Source organism: Dipodomys ordii, unplaced genomic scaffold (genome assembly GCF_000151885.1).
Source record: "Dipodomys ordii isolate 6190 unplaced genomic scaffold, Dord_2.0 Scaffold56, whole genome shotgun sequence".
NCBI lineage: Eukaryota > Metazoa > Chordata > Mammalia > Rodentia > Heteromyidae > Dipodomys > Dipodomys ordii.
Window position 1 is genome coordinate 9,961,791 of NW_012267272.1, and position 22,331 is coordinate 9,984,121.

Genomic DNA, 22,331 nt, shown 5'->3' on the forward strand with positions numbered 1-22,331 from the left:
GTACATGCTCCAAAATCACTGAATAGAGGAGTAACTGCAAACATAAAAAAATGTAATACTGTGAAGCTTGGTACCTGAAAAATGACTCTCTTTTAGCATATCAAGTAAAAACTAGTTCATATAAACTACAATGAAAATAAGACGCGGAATTTATAAATGCACTTCAAATATGAAGTTCTTCAGATTTTAGCATAAATTCCCGTAAGGTCCTAAGCTATTGTGGTTACTAAGCAAAACACATAAGACCTAAGATTATAAAATTCCATAAACAAGATTCTATATACAGATCTGTGACTGTGGGAAATGATGGTTGGAAGCTAGCTACTTCATTTGAGACTCATTCACTTCACTTATTCTAAAATAAAAGGTTACAAATATTCCCACTCAGTTATTGTTTTTATGGCTTTCAAATGTTTGCTTTATATTTGTTCTGACAAAACACTTAATAGAAAAGAGATTTAGACTCCTGGCAATGTTCCTTAACAAATAAGCTTTGGAATGTATAATCTGCTAGATAAGAAAATATTTAGTGTGAGGTTAAAAGCTATTGCTAGGAAGAACGTCCACAGAGGCCTTAGCACATATGTAGACGAGGAGTCCACCCCACAGCCTATAAATTTGTGTATTTCGATGAACCACCTGGCTTTTGAGAAAGCCTCTCATCCTCTTGGGTAAAAGGAGGGGCAGTGCAGGAAGTGGCCACTAACCACTGACATTTGGGAGCAGAGAGCCCTGGCTTCAGTTGTGTGCGTCAATAGGCTCAATGGAAAACAAGAATCGCGCAATAATTAACCAACAGGACCTCAGTGAGGCCACACTCCACCTTGTCAGCAGAGCGATGGACACTCAACACAGAGGGGCGGATGGGGCCCTTTTTCATATGGCAGCGATTACTCATGTCCTAAGGACCAAATGCATTTCCCAGCACACATGAACATGTGTATGCATACCTGTGGGTGTTTCAAGAAACAATATGCATTCTAAGTGTGCATGACATCGCATTTTTGATCTCCAATTTCATTTTTTAATCAATACTAGCATCACCCCTATTAAGCTGATTTTGTGACTCATTAATAAATTATAACATGTAGCTCCAAGAGAAAGTCCAGAAAACACATTAATAGTTGTAACTAAGATGTCATATACATCCAAATGAACACACAAGTACTTAAAGATAGTAATTAAAATATACAGATTTTAAAATATTTAAATATGTTTATATATTTCTAAACTGCATATAAATACATATATGTATTTTCCAAATTGTGATCCTTGAGTCTTTTCTGTGGTTTTGCTATTCACTTCAGTTAAATAAAGAAATCAAATATAGCCAGAGTACTATGAAATTGAAATTAATATATTGAAAATTGGCTACACATGGTTAATACTTATAGAAACAAATTAAAAGAATAAGTGCTTGATAGTTATAATCAGCTTTATAATAATTACCCATACAAAATTATATTGATATCAATTAAGAAAGAGCCAGAAAAAATGATAGTATATTTGCAAATATGTGCAGGAACATATGTGAACAGTTTCTGCCAGAGGATAAACTAACACAAAAAAAAGACATTTAAGATATATCAAAAGGCAGAGTGAAGGAAAAGAAGGAGAGAAGGAAAAGAAAAAAGATTAACCAATCGTGCCAGCACCATTTACTGAAGAGGCTGTCTTTCTTCCATTCTATTTTTTTAGCTCCTTATTGAAGATTAGATGGCTATAGGTCTGTGGGTTCATTTCTGGGTTTTCAGTTCAATTCTGGGTTTTCAATTCTATCCCATTTGTCCTGAGGTCTTTTATTGTGCCAGTACCAAGCTATTTTGATTACTATGGCTTTGTAGTAGAGTTTGAAATTTGGTATTGATATTCCTCCAGCAGTGTTCTTTCTGTTAAGGATTATTTTTGCTATTCGGGGTCTTTTATTGTTCCATATGAACTTTTAGATTGCCTCTTCTATTTCCTTGAAGAATGAGGTTGGAATATTGATAGATATTGCATTGAATTTGTAGATAGCCTTGGGAAGTATTGCCATTTTCATGATGTTGGTCCTTCCAATCCAGGAGCATGGGAGTTTTTGCCAATTTCTAAGTTCTGTTTTGATTTCCTTTTTCAGGTTTTTAAAGTTTTCACCATAGAGGTCCTTCACTTCTTTGGTTAAGTTAATTCCTAGGTATTTTATCTTTTGTGGGGCTATTATGAATGGAGTTGCTTTCCTGATTTCAGCCATGCTTTTCTCATTGTTGGCATACAGAAAAGCCATTGATTTTTGAGAGTTAATTTTATACCCTGCTACTTTGCCAAAGTTTTGAATCAGGTCGAGTAATTTGGGAGTGGAGTGTCTGGGATTTGAGACAAGCAGACACAGTCAGATAAGTTGATGTTAGGGGCAAAATGAACCCCAAGATAAGGACTCAAGTGGTTTTTCTTTCTTGTGATTGTTTCTAACATATTTATAAGATGATTTCTTTGTTGCTTTGTATGTCCCTCGCCCTGTTTTCACTGTATTTGGTGTTGGTATAATTTGTGGTGGGACAAAACAAATTGTTTAAATAGGGATACAGGTGGACCCATTACAACAATGAGATGTACAAGACATTATGTCGAAAATCGAACTTTACACCTTTGGCCTGGGGTAGGGGGGATGGGAAGGTAGGGATGATAAGGGGAAACAAAGGAGGAGGCAACAATGCTTGATAAGATATGTACTCATTACCTTGCTCATGTAATTGTAACCCCTCTATACAGTATTTTCACAATAAAAAATATTAATAAAAAAAGAAAGAGAAAAAAAAAAAGACCACACTGAGGCAGAAGATGGGCCAAAATGGGATGAGACTGCAAAAGGCGAATATGGCAATGAATGTACTTGGTGCAGCGATGCCTGGAGAGCTCTCTGGATGGCATCCTCTTTTTCAGTACAACAGTGACAATGTCTTAAGAATGGGTCTGTCTCACTGTGTACCAAGTGCCTGCAGGGTTTTAGAAACCAGATCGCAGTTTTCAGTCAAACTATCTGTTGACTACCCAGAGGAAGGAGGGTGCCTAAGATGTGGGAGCAGTAGCTTTTACACAGACATATTATGTTACAAATACATACCTGCCTGTAAAGTCTTTAACCTTTGAAAGGCTTTAAAGCCAAGGTACACACACACACACATACACACACACACACACACACACAGTCTGCAAAGTAATAAATATTTCCTTCTCTCAAACAGACAATGAACCTTTATTCCAATCACAGCTGCCAAGCAAAATGTACAGTGAAGACACTGATTATGATACATTGGTGAAGATCTGATTGCTAATGAATAACACACCATCAATTGTCCTAACCCCAGGACCACTAGCAGACTTGGTAACTCTTTATATGAGTGAGAGGAGAAAAGCAAAGTAAATATGTAATTCAGCTGCTAGAAAATATAGGGAAGATGCAGAAAGGAATTATCATAAAATAAATGCTATTACTTAAATTAACAGTAGTAGCAATGAAGAAACAAATGGCACATATTTTTTCTCACATATGTGGAAGCTAGACCTAAAATACAACTAGACATTATAATTTATACAAGACTCTAGGCATTCACACCATCACACTAAAGGAGGATAGTCTTAGGGAAGGAACTCAAAGGCCTAACTCCTCTAAACATTTAAAATACTATTTAAGCAAATAAATTCCAGGAAATGCAAACATGCTTTTTTGTTGTTTTGTTGTTATTGGCGGTGGTGTTTGCTTGTCTTTCTTTTGTGGGAGGCAGAAATGGAGGAGGGAAGAGAGAACAAATACAAAAAAATATATTCAGTATACATTGTGGGAAAATAAATGTGAAACTTATCAGCAGGGATGGGAGGGGGGAAATGAGGAAAAGTGGAGGAAAGGGTGATATTATCCCAAAAGAATTGTACTTATTACCTAACTTATGAAATGGTAACCCTTGTGTATAACATCTTAATAGTAACAATAAAACTATATTTTTTAAAAAGAAAGTAGTAACCAATGTACTATGAAAATCAACACAGGATAAATACGTGAATGAACTGATCAAAGAAATCAGCAGATAGCGTAGGTATCAAATAACAAGAGGAAGACAAAAAGAAATGTAATAGCCAGAGAGTTATAATATTGTAATATTGTGGGTAGAACAGTCTTCCAAGAGATTCTCAGCTAAAGTAGAAGTACTTTGAGTAGTAAAAATAGATTACAAAAGGTCAACAAGCTATGTTCTATAGTCCAGGTTCAATGCTGCTCTTATATTATTATTTTTGGAACACAACCCTGTCAGTTATTTAGTGTGCTTTCCATGGCTGCTTTTGTATAACAGTATGGCTGAAAAGTTACCACAGAGCCACATGGCCCACAGAGGGACAAATACCTACATTTTCTTCTTTCACAAGAAAAGTCAACACACAAAGCAGGGGTGCTAGTGGCTCACATCTGTAACCCTGGCAGAGATCTGAGGATCTCAGTTCAAAACCAGCCTGGGTGTCTGAGACAAACAGAAAAGGTCAGATATGTTGATGTTAGGTGAAATGAACCCCAAGATAAGGTCTCAAATATTTTTTTCTTTTTTGCTATAGTTTCTAACATATTTATAAGATGATTTCTTTGTTGCTTTGTATGTCCCTCCCCCACAATATAACCCATGCTTTCACTGTATTTGACGTTGGTATAATTTGTGGAGGGGAAGGGAAAAACCAAATTGTTTAAATAGGGATACAGGTGGACTCATTGCAACAATGAGATGTACAAGTTGTTATGTAGAAAAATGAACTTTACAACTTTAGCGGGGGGAGGAAAGGTGGGCCGGCGGGATTTGGGAAGGGATAGGAAGGGGAAACAAAGAAGGAGGCAACAATGCTTGATAAGAAATGTACTCATTATCTTGTCCATGTAATTGTAACTCCTCTGTATGGTATTTTCATAATAAAAAAATAAAAAATAAATTTTAAAAACCAGCCTGGGAAGGAAAGCTTATGAGACTCTATTTATCTCAGAAGGAAGGAAGGAAGGAAGGAAGGAAGGGGAACTGTGGTTCAAGTGACAGAGTACTAGCCTTGAACAAAGAATCTCAAGGACAGCATACAGGCCCTGAGTTCAAGCCCTCTACCCACCCCTTTAGTAAGCACATATATGGCACATTCTACTCAAGCACACAGTTTTGGCCCAACTGCATTGAGCTTAAATCCCTAGTTCACCCATTTACTGCATGCATGAATGTGAATAAGTTATTAAAATTCTCAGTGTGTCAGATCTACTCTTCTCTAGAATGTAAGTAATAAAAGTCTGTTGTACAGCTTTCATAAAGGACACTTAAATAATCCTGAATGAATAAGTTCATATGTAAGAGATAATTACAATGGAGTAATTATTGAAAATAAATGCTATTATGATCATAGTTATTGACAAGAAACAAGAAAATTTAAAGGAAGAGATATTAGTAAATGTGACCAAAAAGACAAAGGGATGCCATTTCATTTAAGTACATCCATAGGAAAAAGGTAACATCAGACTTCTTAAATCTTTTAATATTGATATCATGATATCCAGAATGGTTAAGTATTCTAAAGAAACAGGCCCTCATCTTGGAGAAGGGAACGCTACAATATGTCTCCAATCTTTTAGGGACAATAAGTATTTCATTCTATGCTATCAATATATTAAAGATCATAGTCATTTAAATAATCTGTTTGTAGACTACAACTCCCGGACACACATATTTCTGTGTGACTGAAACAAATCTTTTCCACCAGCCTTATTTACAGAAACTACAGCTTGTACATAATGATTTTGTTCAGTGGACTTGAACCAAGTATGCAAATTGCTCATCAAAGCTATGGTTCTTTTAAATGTGCTCAAAGTATAAGTTGTGCAAAGCACAAAAGACAGAAAAGGACACAAGTGTGTTAACTCAGTGGCTCAATAAAACTGTGATAAGTCTAACTACCATGTTACAGAATTGTTAAGCTAATAACTAGGCTAATCATTATTCCAACAGATGCCTTGAAGATCAGCTTGTCTATCCTGCAGCCTGACATTTTTCCAGCTGAGGTGATGTGGCAGCTCTTTGTCTAGATATATTTAAATGGAAAATGTATGTGATATTCTACCTATCCATGCAGTCAGAGGCAATGAATCCTTAAAAGCCACATTCATGAAAAACACTTAGACAGCGAGGTGTCACTGTTTGACCTCTATCTCTACCAAAGAGTTCCCATTGTGCAGTTCTATTGACTATGTTCAAAAATAGAATCTTTCCTCTCAGCAACTCTCCTGCTAGCTTTAACAAGTGTCTCACGCTATAGCACCCCATGTCACCCCATTCAGTCTGTTCCAAACATCACCAGCAAATTCAAACCATGTGAAGAATGCACACTGGACTTAAAAGCAAACTTCCTTCCTCTACTGGTGGTGGAGGTAGTGGGGGAGGAGGCACTCTGGGGCCTGAACTCAGGGCCCAGACTTTGTCCTCATGCTTCACTACTTGAGCTACAGATCCACTCTGGCCTTTTGGTGGTTAACTGAAGGCAAGAATCTCAGAAAATGTTTTTGTATAGGCTGGATTTGAACTATGTTCTTCAGATCAGTCACTTAAGTTCCTAGGATTATAAACTTGAGCCACCAGTACCTGGCATGTCAGACATCTTCCTAGAAATGAATCAGGGTATGCTGCCTATAAGCTGGTATGATCTCAGGGATGGCTACCAAGGGCAAAAAAATGCTCACAAAGAATTTAACCAGCCTAAGGAAAATAACTTTGTATTCAAGGGAAAACTGACTCACTCTAGATAAACACCTTATTTCATAGAATCTGGTCATCTGTTTACATTCTAGTTAGCATGCTGAGCACTGTCCTGGGGAATATATGGAAAAGACAGGAGAAGGCTGTGAGCTCACCCTGTGTTGATTTAAGAGACCACACTCCCAGAAACATGATACATGGCAGATCTACATGAACCTTGTTGCACCGATCTATCTTTAATTTTATGTAGCTCTCAGACTACTAGTATTAAGTCTAAAGTAGTATGATAACCTTATAGGCAGAAACAAGCAGAGCCCTTCAAGCATGGATCCTCTATGATTTTCCTTTATAACAAACTATCAAGAAAACTGTTTACTGAATGGAAAGATCTAACTCACATACAGACGAACACACAGAAACAATTTTGAGAGCCATATCCATTCTCAAATTCCAATGATCTCTGACATTTACAGTGAAGTTCTACACTAGCTACACTTCCTTTTATCTCTATCATCTTATCTATGTTGCATTTTATAATCCCTAGATTTAAACAGAATTGATCTAATCCCCACTATTTCTCAAATTTCCTAGTCCATTTTCACATATGTAACTTGAGTAGTATAACTGCATTTACCCATTTTCTTCTTTCCACTCATTACTTTGGAGGCAGAGTCTCATGGATTTTTCTGCTTGGTATAACCTTAAAGGGGATGTTCTTCTAGACCTCAGCATCTGACTAGCTAGGAGTTCAGATGTGAACCACAGTTAGTCCACTCAGAAATACTGGGTTTCAAAACACCAAATGACAGTAATATTTTTAGCCTAGAGTTAATCCTATAAAAGTCAAAAATATTTAAATATTTAACAAGGTCTGTTTCTTACATGGAACATTGCATTCTTACATGAAACATCCCAGAAGTATTAATTCCATGAAATTATATTATTTTTAACCATATTTTCAGCACAAACATTACAAGAACAAAATAAGGAAATACCTTGTTTTTCTAATTTCATGTCTGATTGCTTTACATGTAGTCTACTATTGGAAGGTAAGACAAGCGTGCATGTAGATGCTTTATACTGACACTGGTGTCAAAATATTTATAGCAGAACAAATTCTTGTAGGTAATTCAGAATTAATACCTATGCAGTAGTTCTGAAATACTGCATTTAATCCTTGGAAATCACATATAGACCCAGATTAACAGAAAAGCCATAGTGAATTATTCTGGTAATTCAATAACTGGATCATCTCATTTTGATCCCATTATTTTTGCTGTTTCAGTTAGTTTCCAGGGTACTTAACATTTATATTATTTACTCCCAACTGTAAAATAGCAAAGAAACATAATGGCTACCTGTTTACCTTTTTTCCAAAGGTGACGAAAACATTTGTCCAGAGGCTGATTAAGAATCACAAGGCAATACTTCAAATTTCCTAGGGAAAAAAAATTAAATTAGTGTTTGGGTTCATAACCTTGTAGTCCAGATTCTCAATATACACAGAGCTAAATTTAAAGCAGTTACCTTCTATACCTTCATTTAAAAAATCTTATATATTAACAAGACCTACTTTGCTGTGTGTGTTTATTTCTGTGCTTCTGAGAAATTTATTATGAAAACAATTCATCACAAAAAATTAGGTGAAACTTTCATAGCAGGTGAAGGGTGCTTGACATAAATTTTAGCCACTTATATTCATAACTACTTTTACATCTGGATTGCATTATTCCAACTTAACATCACTTACCAAGTGGTGTTGACTTAAAGGTTTGTATTTTCACATTTACTCTCTCTTGTTATCTTTCTCATTCTTTCTATCTATCTCCATCCATCCTTGAACTACAACTCAGTACAAAACCCTTAAAAGCCTCTTAGGTCTTTCTTTTTGTGATTTTTTTTATTCCACGTTCTTAAACAATTCTCTGAAAACTAAAAAAAAATATGAGGGAAAATTACTTCCCAAGCAATTGTTCCACTCTTTTGTAATGAGCTTTAAATAGTATAAAGCAAGATATAATCCAGCTGATAAAAATCTATCATTAAGTTCAGTTTAAGAACTCTTCATTTCTTTCATGAAAAATAAATGTTTGTTTGGTGATAAGGCCAATTAATTGTTTGTAAAGCAATCTCACTATTAGACATAAAAGAAGATAAAGAAATGTAAAGAATATGCCATCATCCAGAGCTAACATTATTCAGTGTCAATAGTGTCTTAGGTAATTGAAGTACAGACAGCAATAAGATTACAGGCTACATTTGAGATAATAAAATTCAGGAAAACAAGAAGATGATGGGTGCCAGATAGACAGATCAATGGGAGGCAGGAGTTCAAAGGGTAGGATATCAATAAAGACTGATGTCATGTCCAAACCTTTGTGAGATGCAGACTTCTGAACTTCTTACAAAGAAAATGAAGCCTGAAAGAATAAAGTTAAGGACATAACAGACAATGAAAATAGCTCACAGGGGGCTGCTGTCATTTAGCCATTAGGGTAAGTTAAAGGACAAGTCCAGAAAGCAAGGCCCTTTAACATTAACATAGCAAATTTTGGTGCGGGGGTATAGCTCAGTGGTAGAGCATTTGACTGCATAGCAAATTTTAAACAAAGTCTTTGAGAAATACCATCGAAGTGAAGTCAACATGCCCAAAAAGTATGCAACAGTGGTGCAGGAATGACCAGCAAAGTACTTTAAGGACATCTGGAAGCTCCCATGTAGAAACAGTTGCTGAAGGTAAAAGAGGAGACTAACTACAGATTTGCTTCAATGAAAGGACAGAAGGAAGAAAGGACAAAGAAGGAAGGTGAAGTCAATGAGCCACCAAATGGACAAAGGAAAGCCAGAAAGGTCAAATAACTATGAGAATTTCTAAGAATGTGCTGTCAATAGCAGAGTGCTACAGAGAAGCCAAGAAGACTGAACAGTGAAAAGAACCATAAAATAGAGGTGGAAATCTGAAAGAAAAATATGAAAATACACAAACTATACTCAAGGTACTAGAGACTGAAGAGTTAGTAAACAGCAGATTAAGAAGCAGATACAGACACCTATTCTTAAGAAGTAAAAATACAGAAACATTCTTACATTTTAAATAGGGATGAAAGAAGAAAAGAAAGGGAAAATAGCTACTTAATTCTGTTACAAAAAGGTTTCAAGGGCTGGGAAGGTAGCTCAGTGGTAGAGCCCTTGCCTTGTATTCATGAGGCGGCCCTGGGTTCCATTCCTCAGCACCACATAAGCAGAAAAAGCGGGAAGTGGTGCTGTGGCTCAAGTGGTAGAAGGCTAGCCTTGAGGTGAAGAGCTGAGGGACAGCGCCCAGGTCCAGAGTTCAGGCCCCAGGCACCAATGGCTCACACCTGTAATTCTAGCTAATCAGGATGCTGAGATCTGAGGATTGCATTTTGAAGCCCTAGTAAGAAAGTCTATGAGGCTCTTAACTCCAATTAATCACAGAAAAAGCCCAGACTCTGCTCATTGTAGTTGTAAACAGAGAAATGAAATTCTCATGACAGGCACACATTACTTATTACAAAGGAACTCAAACTAATGTATGTGAAGATACATTAATAAGACACACAAAGTATGTGGGAGGTGGGTGTGGGTGTGCCCACCTGGGGCTTGAATTCAGGGGCTGGACACTGTCCTGGAGCTGTTATGCTCAAGGCTAGTGTATTCTACCACTTGAGCCATGGCTCTATTTCCAGCTTTGTGGTGGTTAACTGGAGAAAGGTGTTTTATAGATTTTCCTGTCTGGACTGGTTCAAATTGTGATTCTCAGATATCAACCTCCTGAGTAGCTAGGAAAGAAGGTGTGAGCCACCAGCACCCAGCCATATTTATATCTGTAGGAAGTAAAAACAAATAAAGAGAACACTTAGAGTGGAATATCAAAACTCAGAAAACAACTGCTTTAAAATAAGTAAATTATAGTAGCTGACATTCCACAATTTCTAAAACATATTAACATGTATTTGTTGTTTAAAAGGGATTCTTTTGTGAAATTTCTATAGAAATAGAAAAGATACATATAAAACTTTTATATGTTATTTCTAGGGAATGTTGTAAAATGAAGGAGACCTTTCCTTTTCTAGGAATGAAAACATTAAGTGATTTGCTTGTTCAGCCTGGCTGGGGCATGAGTTGAAGGGATTCAGAACCTGGCTCATGACAGGTGTTCAGTAAGATGTTGATGGTAAAAAGCCAGTGACTGGGATAATCCATGGTTTTTTTGGTTTTTGTTTTCTCTTTGACAAAGACTGTGCTATCAAAGAAAGTATTCAACAATATTGTACAGAAATTTAAATGACTGAATGGAACTTTTTCCTGTTAGCAATTATTTTTATTCGGTTAACTAAGAATTTTTGTGACTCAGAGAACAAACTGATAGTAAAGGTAAACAATATTAGCCACATAATGATTTTGCTAAACCAAGGGTTTAAGTTAATAATTAAGAAAGCATTTCAGTTTTCAAAGGCAGTATGCAGTATGAAAAAATGCATTGGTTATGATTTATTAGTGATATTACTAATCATTTAGAATTTAGCTATGTCTACACATAATACATATGTTAGGGCTACTGCTAATACATAAAGTCATTTAGGGAATACGATCTGATAGTCCTTCCTTTTCTAATCTAGTTCCCTCTGGAATTGTCACTAGATGAAATCAGTGTATTGTTTATTTTATACTCAAAGCCCTCACAGTTATTAATCCAACAGATTATAGATAAAGTGGAATCCAGAACCAATATAGTTGCTAAACAGTATAGGTATAGGAGCATCTCAGTATAGAAACTTGAACAGAATATAATCCCACCTCAGTCTCAGATGCTGACGGCTAAGAGACCATGCCTCCGGCATTAAATATTGAGGTAGTTAGAAGAGTCATTAACTAGAGAAGCAAGGAAATAAATTTGTCTTATTTCAAGGATTTCTCAAGTTGTCACATTGATGCTATTCCTAGAATACAGGAAAAGATTTAAGAAAAAGACAATGAACTACTTCCTCATTATAATTTTATAAAGAATACAATTTTTAAAATCAATTGTCCTTAGGCAATCTCAAAGACAAATGCAGGCAAAACTGGCAGGCTGTCAGTTTTCATAGCAATAGAACCTTTTTCATTATATATAAAAATGCATGATGCACTCCATTTTAAAGAACAAGGAGAAAACAGATTAATCTTAATTCCTCGAACGTTAAGTCAGAAGTCCTTGAACTGCTTTCTCAAAGTGGCTTTAATTATAGGCAATAAAAAAAATAAATCCCTGATCATGTGTGGACTAGAATGTATATGGTTCAAATTGGATCAAAATCCCTCATTACTTACAAAGGTCCATGTTTCTGACATGAAAATAATAAAGTCAAATTAGAAGCCTTGCACTAAACAGGAGAGGCCCTTTGAAGGGGAAGGACTAATTAGAATCAGCAATTTACGTGTTACAAAAGGGTGTCGGTACATCCAGATGAAAGGAGGGAAATAAAGAAGAGTCTGGAGCGCTCGGCAGTGCGACTTGGGAGTATTTCTCATAGCGACAGGAATATGTCACAACAGTCAAGTGAAGGAGCTCCTTCAGGCAGGCAGACTTTTTATGGTCCCAAGTTGCTAAGGCAACCGTGCCAAAGCCTCTTGACAGACCCATGGATGCTCCTTGCCTATCGATGTATGACCCCAAGATGATCTACCCTGGAGTTTCATCAACGTGCTGATCACAGTGCTGATCCAGTTCCTTATGTCAAACTGGGTGATACCATGTCCTGGTCATCAGGGAGGTGCATCCAGTAAGTCACATGCACAGAAAGTGAGCAATGCCCCTACAGAGACCTCCAGTGCCCAGGAACTCAATTGGAGACTAATCAATCGCTAAAGTCTGAGAGCAAGGTTCCAACAAATTGAGGCATGCACAGATGTGCATTTGCTACAACTGTCAAGTTGTCCATCAGAGTTCACTCCAAAGAAAGGGCAGTCCACACTTATTCCTGACTCGTAAAATCCCCAACAAAGGGTTTGGTGCTCTGGAGCCTTGTTCCAGCCTGATGCTTTCTGCAAAGCATCTCATATTCTCTTTAATAAAATTCCTATTATTTTTATTGTGTTTTCTGTCTTGAATTTTTCTCTAACAGGCCAAAAGAATCAAGGTTAAGTTGTGTAAAGTTTTAGTGCTATGAGGTTTAGCTGTATACATTTCTGGTAAACCTAAAACTGACAGCCAAAACTAAAACCATGTGAGCCATAAAACAAAGAAGAATTGGATCACAACACAAAGGATAAAATTAATATACATGAGACTATACTGACTGACTGAACAAAATGTCATGTTAATGAACAGGGAGAAGAGACAAATTTAGCCATTAGAATGTTCTGTACCAAAAGAGTACACAGATGTAGGCTATACTTGGTAACTTCCTTTTTTCTGATTATTCCTTCTGATTTTTTAAAATTATTTTTATTGTATAGATGCTGTTCAGAGGGGTTACAGTGACTTGAGTAAGGTAATGAGTACATTTCTTATTGAACATTGTTACCCACTCCTTTGTTTTTCTCCTACTATCCCTTCCCTGCCCCAATCCCCACCCCGCCCCCCAAAAAAGCTGGTAACGTCTTCTAAAAAGTATAATATAATACAGGTCAGTAAGCATGAGGTTCAAGCCACAGTACTGCTAGAACAAAAAAGCACAGTACAGAAAAGGGGAGGGGACTTTACATTGAACATATCTAATAACCTCTGCTTCAGCATGGAGTAAGGTCAAAAACAACAGTCCTAATTCATCCGGTAGGATAAACTACCTCCTTGAACTTGAGCTCATTTTTAACAAGGGAAGAATGAACACTTGATAAGAGGGATGACAGAGCACCCCATCTCTGTGGTATTCTTTCCTCAAGCTCACAATAACCCTCATAGAAACTAATAAACTTCCATTACAGTGGGCCTTACCCATAGTCTTCAAACATGCCACGGTCACTGAAGACAAAGAAAGCCTTGTCACGGTCAAGAAGGGCCTACGAGACCATGACAACTAAATACTGTAATATGGTATGCTGGCGAGAATCCTGGGACGGAAAAAGAACATCAGGCAGAAACTATGAAAAGTGAACAAACTATGGAGCTAAGAATAAACTAGTGGCACAATACCAATATTGATTTATTAGTCCTAACAAATATACCAATGTAGAATGTCTAGGGGGAAATTGTTCATGTGAGCTATGAAAGAGCTCTCTGATTCTCTCACACTTTCTGAAAACCTAAAACTACATTTTTTAAATAAAAACCCATGTTTTAAAAAGGCTTGGGCAAGGGGACAGAAAAGGAAACATGAAAATTATTGTGAAAAATTCATTTAGGAATGCCTCCATTGAATAAATTGTTTACCCTCATGAAAGAAGCCCTAAAGTATGTAGAGATCTGAAGAATAAAGCTAAAGAAAAAGAAATCACCTTATCACCCAGGAAAGCAAAGACAATTGTGTTTATATGCGGAAAATCATATCACTAGCTTCTTTTATCTAAGAAAATAAGGACAAGAATATAGAAACTATCAAGAAAACTGATTTTTTTTTCATTTCAGATTTCTGAGAATGAATGCTGTTTGTATTATATACAGAAGTTGACCCTGTTTATAACCCCATTCATAAGTCAATGATCTCAAAATACAGTCATTGAACCAAGGTACAAAAGGTTTATATATTTTTTAAATAAGATTTAATGATATTTACTATGCAAATCAGCATGAGGGGCTGCTTGTGCTTTCAGTTCATTGTCATGGAGTAGCTCTTGTGAATGAGTTCTCCTAAAAAGGAGTGCCACCATACAATGCACTTCAGGCATCCTCATCTTCTCTGCAGCAGGTAAGGAAACCTGGAGTTTACCTGTGTGAGGTAAAGTAAGTTTACACACCATTTGTTTTACATTCAGTATCCTTCACAAAATATTTAACTTGGAAATACTCTTCCAAGAGTATTAAATACAAATTCTGTCAGAAGATACTTATACAGGTAAATGGCAAAACCAACTACTTCTCCCTAAACACCTAACACACTTCAGACAGAAGGCAGGGAGGAAGAGAAGAGAGCTGCAGGGGGCTGGGGGGGAGGGGGTTGTAAAAAAATGTGTGTTCCCTCACAGCCTGGAAACAATGTTTGTCAAGGCCACTGATGAACTCCTATTATAAAATTCAATAGCCAATCCTCTCTTCATACTGCTGAACACATCTCAGTGTGTTGACAGAGTATGATCACTCCATGGAGACTTCTTGGAAAACCTTCCCTAGAGTTAGTTCTTTCTCTTGCCATTTCATCATCTGCATTCACCCAGTGCAGAGAATAAATATGTAGTGACTATATAGCTCTAGCTTCTGTACATAGATGTTAAGAAAGGAAAGAAGTAACAGTCTAATGGAAAACAAAAGTTGAGAGCCACTTGGTGCTGCTGGCTCATACCTTCAAATCCTAATGACTCAGGAGGCTAACATCTGAGAATCACAGCTTGAAGCTAGACCAAGCAGAAAGGTTGGAGAGATTATAATAGCTTATTAGCCACCAAAAAGACAGAAATGAAGCTATGGCTCAATTGACAGAGCAGGAGCCTTGAGTGATAAAACAGAAGGATAGCAGCCAGGCCCTGAGTCAAAGCTCCAGTATGGGCATAAAAAGAATAAATAAAAGTTGAGAACTACTGAAATAATGCCTAGTGGTAGTAGTTAATGATGATATAACATCTTCATAAATAACAACATTTTATCAGGCACATTACTTCATCATGATCTCATCTTTTTAACTGTCATTTCCTGAAATATTTATAGAAAACTAATAATATAAACATATAAAAGAGCTAATGATGAACCAAGTAGTATTTGAATAAAGAAGAAAACAGTAAATAATAAACTATCTGTATGTTTTTATAAATCAACATGAAAAGGTTTTGCTTTAAAAAAATCCGATGTGGTATGAGATTTTTTTTAAAGCAAAAATAACATACCAGTGACCTATCTGGACATATAAATACCACCGACAATATAAAACATATATTACTGAAATGCACTGCCAAGTTATCAAGGGTTTATACACTCTTATTCTTAAAAAAACATACTGGAACTCAAAGAAAATCAATATTAGTCAAAACACATGCCAGCCACTATACATCAAATAGCTATTTTGTCAAAGAACCTGAAACCATTACTATGAATCCCTCATCCCTAAAAAGCATTTCAATTAAACAACAAAACTCTAGGGCACTGAGCTTTATATTCAAATTGAACAAACTTTTCCGTTTTAAGCACAGACTTTTTTTTTTAAGTGTACATAGGGAAATCAGGACTGTCAAGTCAATTTGTTCTTTGAGGAAATAAATTACACCTGGACAAAGCAGAACTACAAAAAGCTCTGAATAAACATTCCATACCAAAGCCTATTAAAATAATGGAATTGCCATTAGACTAGGAACTGTAAGTCTTATGTAATGAATTGGTTCAAAGAAAGTAAAATGAGTCGAAGCAAAGACCATCTTCCCTGAGTTCTCTCCTGCCTCCACCAGAAGTGAACATATGGCTTTCTCCAGTTGCATGGGGTTAATTATAAGTTAAAATGCTAATGAAAGACCATTAGCAAATATGGTCTCTATATCCTTTCATCCCATATCTCCATTTGAATCTTCAGCAAAACTTGTACCAAGGAGGTGAGGTATCATTCTTACCACCTGGACACAATGCCTGTGGCGCTGTGTGGCCTCTTGCTACACAATTCAATGGCCAATTCTCCATTTTCATTTTTCACAATACATCTCAGTATGGTGATGAGAGTAAATCATTCTTGGAAGGCTTCTTTGACTTCTTGGCAAACCTCCTCTTAGAGTTCTCAATGGGTCAGCTAAATCTCTTGCTATTTCTTTTTTTCTTTTTCTTTATTGCTGGTCCTGGAGCTTGAACTCTGGCCCTTGGTGCTGTTCCTGGGCTTTTGTGGTCAAGGCCAACATTCTACCATTACTACTACTACTACCATACTTCCTGTTTTTATTTCTTTTGTCTTTTCATTATAAACAAGATTTTCCCAATACATCTTCACAAGAATCCACTTAGCCTAGAGATCCATGTTACTACTACTACAAATTAATAATAATAATAATACTCCAGGAGTAATGGGGAAGAGAAAGATAAGCCTGAAAAAGTTTTAAATATTTCTGTTTATAAAAGGAGGAAGGGCTATAACAAATGTGTTCTTTCTACTCTCATGAAATTAGCCATTTTCTTTTTTCTGCTAAACACATACTCACTAATACCATAATGAATGAAGCTCTTTTCTTTCTCTGGGCACACTGAAAGCTCTGGGGTTGCTGACTGTATACAAAGCTGCTCTACCACCTGTCCCTAGTCCTGTTGACCTGGACCACAAGGAACTATGTTCCCTGTCAATCAAGAAAATCAATCACTGCCTAGCAAACTGTGGATGTAATGCCATAACCCTAAGGATTTCTCATAAAGTACTAAAAAATTATAGTCCATCACATCAGTTCTGACATGTTGACAGCTGGGTCCACAATAGTTTTCACACTTGAAAAGTCAGAACAAAACATTTCCTGCAGGCAGACTCTAAGTAAATTGGGATTATGCTTCTAAAATAAACACAACCTAACTTTTACCCATAGGCAACTTCTGCTACATCAACCCATTTCTAAACACAACAAAATCACAGAATTCCTTTATGAGCAGCAACAGAAAGAACACTAAAAAGGCGTAGCAAGGCAGCAAAGTGACCCCTTAGCATCCTTTTCTAGGCCTTCTTAGGTTCAGTGAGATGTGGTGAGGAATAGTAGGCTTCAAAGCTTCCTGGGCTGTACGTAAAACAACATGGAGAACAAATAATGATAGAAGAGAGACTTCAGTTTTAAATGTTCCTTAAGGAGAATTTTGATCCAAATCTCCTCTCAATATTTGTGATCAGAATAAGTCCAAGTAATGCTAACCTGGACATATTCAAGCAAAAGACAATGTGTTCTAATGATCAATAGTTTGAGAGAAAACAAATGCCAATTATTTCAAGTTACAGAGTAGGTCCAAACACTCTCCTTAATTAGCACCAGTTATATAATTCACTACATGACTAAAAGGTTTGAATAAAATGCAATTATTATCTGATTTTTTCAATGCACAGGTTTAAATTAACAAGCAAAATTATGACTGATGAATGGATTTTGGTTACACAGATGCAATCCACACTATTAAGAGTAAAACCCATATTGGGGGAAGGCAAACACTTATACCTAGTGGGCATTCAGTAGGTAGATCCTTGACACTAATGGACAATAGATGACTTGTGTAAGGCCACAGGTTAAGCATTCTGCAAGGAAGACTTGAGCATCGGGTAGAAAAACACACAAAGGTCACACAAAAGTGTCCAGAATCACGGATGCAGAAGAAGCGGTAATGGCAGAGAAAACTCAATAAGCGTTGTGGTAATAATACAGAAAAATACATCCATTGAGGTATTTGTTGTTGTTGATTTTGCTGGTCCTGGGATTTGTACTCAGGCCCTGGGCCTGGCCTCTGACATTTTTTTTTTCTCAAAGTCTGCATTCTAGCATTTGAGCCTCAGCTCTACTTCTGGATTTTTGGTGGTTACCTGGAGACAAGAATCTCATGGATTTTTTTCCTGCCAGGGCTAGCTTCAAATGACAATCCTCAGATCTTTGTTGGTGGAGCAGCTAAGATTACAGGCTCCTGGCTTTTAGATCAATTTTTAAGTAACGGCCACTAGCTTCTTCTCTCCCTAATCTCAGCTGAGACCATTCAAAGGATTGGTTTGGCTTTCAGTCTCCATGATGATGTGCCGATTATTGGCCTTCTTGCCTGGAGCTGTGTCAAAGTGTTCTAGACAGCTGTAAGGTTGTGAACCTCTTCTTTAGATTTGACACACTGAAATTAAAATAAAATCAATCTTAACTTATGCTGGCTAATCAATCCAGGTTTTCAGTTGTATGAGTCAGCAGCTTAGCGCTTCTAAAATCACAGACTCTTCAAGCAAGCGAGAAAGAATGTATGAATGAGATTATGAATGAAATCTTAAGAAGACAGGTTAAATCTGCTCATCAGTATAAAAGCCATAAAATTTATGCCATTAATGTGTGAATAGCAAATGCCAACACAGCAAGCTGTCAGTGAAGCTCTTGGCAGTTCCTCCTTTGGGTATGGATCAAGCATGGAGGAGTGAGAAATAATTAAACCTCCCATTTTCCCAGGTACTGCTGTCCCAAAAGAATACCCACGTGCTACTGCTTTACTACACAGTTGCAGTACAGCGCAATTACTATGCATCCAGCATCCAGTACTGAACTTCTCCCCACTCTACAGGAAGCTCAGTGGGGAAAAGTTTGTCTCTCGCTAATACCAGGAACAGAGAAAGGTGCTTAATAAGTGATCAGTAACTCCAAGAACACAAGCCAAGGAAACATTAGAAATCAAAGCCTTGTATGTGTGCTTATGCGTGTAAGCTTTACCAATTATGGGGGACAATCATATTATTTTTTTTCCATTTTTCCAAAGGGAAAACTAAGGCTACAGAAGCAAAGTAACTTGTCTGAGGTCCTATTACCAAGTGGCACAGGATTTCTTATGGAAATGTCTGGGCTCAACTTTTAAGCAGCCCTGTCTTTATCAGAGGTGATTTCTTATTTATGATTGTACTTCATGTAATTCTCTGTGCTGGTTCTCACCTAAGAAAGACTAGGAAAGGCTAGGTGGTTCACAGAACCTATCAGCTAAGAGAGTTCCCACCAGAATAATATATCGTCTGCCTGTGGGCTGTTGATGACACAGAAATATACAGGAAAATGAAAGGAGTCAGGGTAGCTGAACATGCTACTTCAAAATGAGTCATTTTGATAAAAGGAGTCTTTGAGCAGAAGGCCAGGGAGAAGTAGACTCAAGAAACGCTCTCTTGTCTTACCCCATTCTCTATACTAGGACATTAATTTATTATAAAGATATTCTCCATTGTTCTCCATGAGAGAAGGACAAAATGTTAATCACAAGTGAGGACTGTGGGCCCTCATTAGCCTGGAGATGGCCCCAGAGAAATCCACCCAGCGACCATCACTAACTGGCCTCTACTACCAATAGTTTCCATACACACTTCAATTCTGCAGACCTACAGCCCTTTACTGCGGCCTTGTCACTTCCAAGAGTTTAATGTTCTTTGTGGAAAATACAATAGGACCTCAAATAGCTAAATCCAAGTTACCCTTTCCTTCAGTTTTCTCTCATGTACACAGGATATACTCTGTTAATAAATATGTTTCTTTTCCTCTTGTTAATCTACCTTCTCTTTTAAGGGTCTTAGTTAAAAACTTAGAAATATATATGGCTAATTTTTTCTTAACTGCTCTACAAGCCTTAGAGATACAGGACAATTTTGGTGATGATTTTCTCATTTAAAGATTTTATTGTTTGAGTATCTTAGATTGCTTTTTAAATTTTAACAGTATTAATTAACTTCTATCAGTTTTTAAAAATATTTTCTCAAATGATATATTAATACATGATTCTGATCTTTTGAAACTATTGCAATTTAATTGCAAGTCAGCAATTTTTCACACCACTCGGTCATGACTGCTACTTTAATGATGGTGAGTGCTAATCCTAATCTCAGAGACAATTAAATATGAAAGAAAAAAAGTACTTAAGAATCCATAGAAAAAGAAGAAGTTAAGAGTGAAAGGGAGAGAGAGAAAGTGCTTCTCAAGAAAAGAGCTAATTTTGCTCAGAGTTAGACACAAAACAGAGTCCAAAACAAAAGCTAAACAAATACCAAGTGAAAACAAATAGTGTAAGAGAGAGAAAGTGCAGAACAGAGCCATTTTGCTCACACAAATCAGAGCCCCAAGCAAAAGGTAAACAAACACCAAAAACAAGCAGAACTTCTGGTGTGTTTCAAAAGTGTGGACTTGGATGAGTTCTTTTATTTAAAAATATTAGTCTAAGCTGGGCCCTGGTGGCCAACTCCTAGAATTCTAACTGTTCAGGAGACTCAGATCTAAAGATCAAAATTCCAAGCCAGCCTGGGCAAATAAATCTGATTAAATAGCAAAAAGCTAGAATGTGAGAATGTGGCTCAAGCGGTAGAGCACTAGCGTTGAGCAAAACAGCAAGAATACAAGGTCCTCAGTTCAAGCACTAGTACTGGCACCAAAAAATATTATAATAGTAGTTTATAATAATATTGGCATTCCATAGGAGAATGCAATTTGGGAATAAAAAGACTACTTGGGAGATATTACCTCATAGAAAGATATAGCTGTGAATGGAAATTCTTGCATATGCTAAAATTTGAATACAAACAATTTTATTTGTATAGACTATGAAGTAGATGCATCTCCCTCTAAAGCAAATAGCAATTCTTACTATATGTCCAAATATTTTTACAATCCTACAATCCAAATATCTGGATATATAGTAAGAATTAAGTCTTATATGCTTTTACTTCTTTGGTCTATGTGAGGGATTATGCAGATGAAGAAAAGCACATGTAAAGTGTGTTAATGGTTTCCCAACCCTTCGCCCTCGGTCTGTCGCAATTCATCCTACAGAACATGTGTCAACAGAAAAGAGCTAACAGGTTGGAGACCATGAATCACAGTCTACTAAATTCAGTGGTTGCTCCCCTGGCCCAGAGAATCCAGCCAGCCATCCTGAGTACAAAGAACACGATTCGGACTACTGGTCCTTACCACACAGTCTCTGCTCTCTTAACACTTCTTTCCACCTCCCAGATACCTGAGCAGCAAAACCAATTCCATTCCCTTGTGAGGCGTCCAGCATTCCTCTTGGGGGAACTAAACTCCTCAGAAGAACTATTTGGCACCTGGGGATGGGTCAGGTCTTTGTGTTTGTGACAGTCATAGTTCACTGGGGAAGTTGCTGTGGAGTCCCAAATCAGAAGCTTTACTCTCAACAGTGTTGGCAAAGAAAGCCTTAACCTGCCAGTGTTTTCCCAGTAAAAGTGCCTCAGACTACTGGGTCAGATTCCCACTCTGAAATCTACCAGTTAAGGAAATCAGCTGTCTGTTAAGTAAGTCGACTTTCTGTGTTCTGCTATGTTCTGCTTTCAGATGCTGCCCAACAGAAAAGGCCCTGGGAAAAGCTGCCTGACAGACTGTGGCATGCTCTCAACCTCTTGGCCTCCACAGCTCACTAAGTCATCTATGCCAAAAGTCTGTGAGTTGGAGGACTGGGCAGACCAAAGTAGTCTCCGACCAGAAGCATCCCTAGGGGTTTTGGACGCATCCCCCACCTGCCAGGGCCACCAGGTGCATAGCTTTTAAATAGCAGCTATAAGCTTGCTTGGGAACTCTTGATACTAGATGCCTTGTGACTTTCTGGTCTGATATGTCCCACTGAGGGGTAGGATCAATGAGAAGGGCTCAGTAAGTCGCAGTTTGTCAGAAATGATTCAAAGACTACTAGCCTGATACCAGGTTTATCTCAGCTTTAAAGAAAGTAGAAACTATTTCAGTGAGGAAAAGATTATCCCTAACTCTGGCACCTAAAAAGAAGTCACTGGACCTCAATTTATAGATGCCTCATCTCAACTGCTTGTACTG

At 37.2% G+C, this 22,331-nt stretch overlaps 1 protein-coding gene across 1 annotated transcript in view; it reads right to left on the reverse strand.

Moving 5' to 3' along the window:
* Positions 1-22,331, reverse strand: part of Tpk1 (thiamin pyrophosphokinase 1) — a 249,457-nt gene that overhangs the window by 201,894 nt on the left and 25,232 nt on the right. The window contains exon 2 of the mRNA XM_013021731.1: positions 8,110-8,181. Within this exon, the coding sequence (XP_012877185.1) occupies positions 8,110-8,181 (72 nt within the window). The remainder of the gene's footprint in view (positions 1-8,109; positions 8,182-22,331) is intronic.